The sequence below is a fragment of the Babylonia areolata genome, chromosome 29 (assembly GCF_041734735.1).
Source record: "Babylonia areolata isolate BAREFJ2019XMU chromosome 29, ASM4173473v1, whole genome shotgun sequence".
NCBI lineage: Eukaryota > Metazoa > Mollusca > Gastropoda > Neogastropoda > Buccinidae > Babylonia > Babylonia areolata.
The window spans coordinates 35,956,648-35,959,147 of NC_134904.1; the positions used below are offsets into that span (position 1 = coordinate 35,956,648).

General features: G+C 43.5%; 1 protein-coding gene across 1 annotated transcript in view; it reads left to right on the top strand.

The window, feature by feature from the left end:
- The window catches only part of LOC143274738 (uncharacterized), an 18,971-nt gene that overhangs the window by 15,958 nt on the left and 513 nt on the right, over nucleotides 1-2,500 (top strand). Inside the window, exon 6 of the mRNA XM_076578648.1 lies at nucleotides 1,649-2,500. This exon is cut by the window's right edge and continues 513 nt beyond it. Coding sequence (XP_076434763.1) covers nucleotides 1,649-1,926 — 278 coding nt within the window. The 3' untranslated portion in view covers nucleotides 1,927-2,500. The remainder of the gene's footprint in view (nucleotides 1-1,648) is intronic.

Sequence of the window (2,500 nt, forward strand, 5' to 3'; positions counted from 1 at the left end):
CCTAGCTCTGTTTATCACCAGACTGATGTTATCCATGCTCTGTTTATCACCAGTCTGACGTTATCATAGCTCTGTTTATCACCAATCTGATGTTATCCTAGCTCTGTTTATCACTAGACTGGTGTTATCCGTGCTCTGTTTATCACCAGTCTGACGCTATCCTAGCTCTGTTGATCACCAGACTGATGTTATCCATGCTCTGTTTATCACCAGTCTGACGCTATCCATGCTCTATTTATCACCAGTCTGACGTTGTCCTAGCTCTGTTTATCACCAGTCTGATGTTATCCATCCTCTGTTTATCACCAGACTGATGTTATCCATGCTCTGTTTATCACCAGTCTGATGTTATCCATGCTCTGTTTATCACCAGTCTGATGTTATCCATGCTCTGTTTATCACCAATCTGATGTTATCCATGCTCTGGTTATCACCAGACTGATGTTATCCATGCTCTGTTTATCACCAGTCTGACGTTGTCCATGCTCTGTTTATCACCAGTCTGACGCTATCCTAGCTCTGTTTATCACCAGACTGACGTTATCCATGCTCTTTATATCACCAGACTGACATAATCCATGCTCTGTTTATCACCAGACTGACGTTATCCATGCTCTTTATATCACCAGACTGACATAATCCATGCTCTGTTTATCACCAATCTGATGTTATCCTAGCTCTGTTTATCACTAGACTGGTGTTATCCATGCTCTGTTTATCACCAGTCTGACGCTATCCTAGCTCTGTTGATCACCAGACTGATGTTATCCATGCTCTGTTTATCACCAGTCTGACGCTATCCATGCTCTGTTTATCACTAGACTGGTGTTATCCATGCTCTGTTTATCACCAGTCTGATGCTATCCTAGCTCTGTTGATCACCAGACTGATGTTATCCATGCTCTGTTTATCACCAGTCTGACGCTATCCTAGCTCTGTTTATCACCTGACTGATGTTATCCATGCTCTGTTTATCACCAGTATGACGTTATCCATGCTCATTTTATCACCAGACTGACGTAATCCATGCTCCATTTATCACCAAACTGACGTAATCCATGCTCTGTTTATCACCAGTCTGACGCTATCCTAGCTCTGTTTATCACTAGACTGGTGTTATCCATGCTCTGTTGATCACCAGACTGATGTTATCCATGCTCTGTTTATCTCCAGTCTGACGCTATCCATGCTCTGTTTATCACCTGACTGATGTTATCCATGCTCTGTTTATCACCAGTATGACGTTATCCATGCTCCATTTATCACCAGACTGACGTAATCCATGCTCTGTTTATCACCAGTCTGACGTTATCCTAGCTCTGTTTATCACTAGACTGGTGTTATCCATGCTCTGTTTATCACCAGTCTGACGCTATCCTAGCTCTGTTTATCACCAGACTGATGTTATCCATGCTCTGTTTATCACCAGTATGACGTTATCCATGCTCATTTTATCACCAGACTGACGTAATCCATGCTCCATTTATCACCAAACTGACGTAATCCATGCTCTGTTTATCACCAGTCTGACGTTATCCTAGCTCTGTTTATCACTAGACTGGTGTTATCCATGCTCTGTTTATCACCAGTCTGATGCTATCCTAGCTCTGTTTATCCCCAGTCTGACAAAATCCATGCTCTGTTTCAGCCGCCACATTCCCTGCTCTTGGAGCCGAAGAAGAAGGACAGAAGGTGGCCACCGTGCTGACCTTGAACTCTGAGGTCAAGGTTTTGATGGCAACCCGTTCTTCTCCCGGAGGCGGGAACGGAAAAGGCAGAGGAGGCGGAAAAGGAAGAGGAAAGGGTGGACGAGGTGGAAACGGAAGAGGAAGTGGTGGACGAGGCGGAAACGGAAGAGGAAGTGGTGGACGAGGCGGAAACGGAAGAGGTGGAAGAGGTGGACGAGGTGGAACCAGACGCGGGTAATCCCAGACGATGAGACAGCAACGTTTTTGTTTTTTGTTGTTGTTTTTTTCTTTTCTGGACACTGAGCCGATTTTTTTTTTTTTTTTTTTTTTTTTTTTTTTGGTCACGGGTCATTCGGACATTTGTCAGTGGATGTAGGGGATGATATAAAGCATCTCCGGAGATTCAACTGATTTTTTTTTTTTTAACTCACTCAGTACGGCCAGTCCTCTCTTCTCCTCTACACAGACCCCTCGGATGTCCAGTGGGTGTCTGAGTGACCCAACCTTTAGCTTCCGTCGTCAGAATTGTGGTATTCTTTGTCAACATTCACCTCTTCAGTATAAGAGCCTTCCGCTTGCAATATTTTGATGGTGGTAATTGGGGTGAAACGCTGTTAACGTCGTCTCTTTCGCCGTTCGTATGGAGAGAGTTAAACAAGGTTGATATAGGTTTTTGAGAAATAGGGGCCGCGGCCCAAATACCCCTCCACACCCACACCTTTTTTTGGGGGGGATGATTATGTGTTGTCGATTTTTATCTATGTATTTATTTGTTTATTTATTTATCTATTCATTTATTTATTTATTCATTT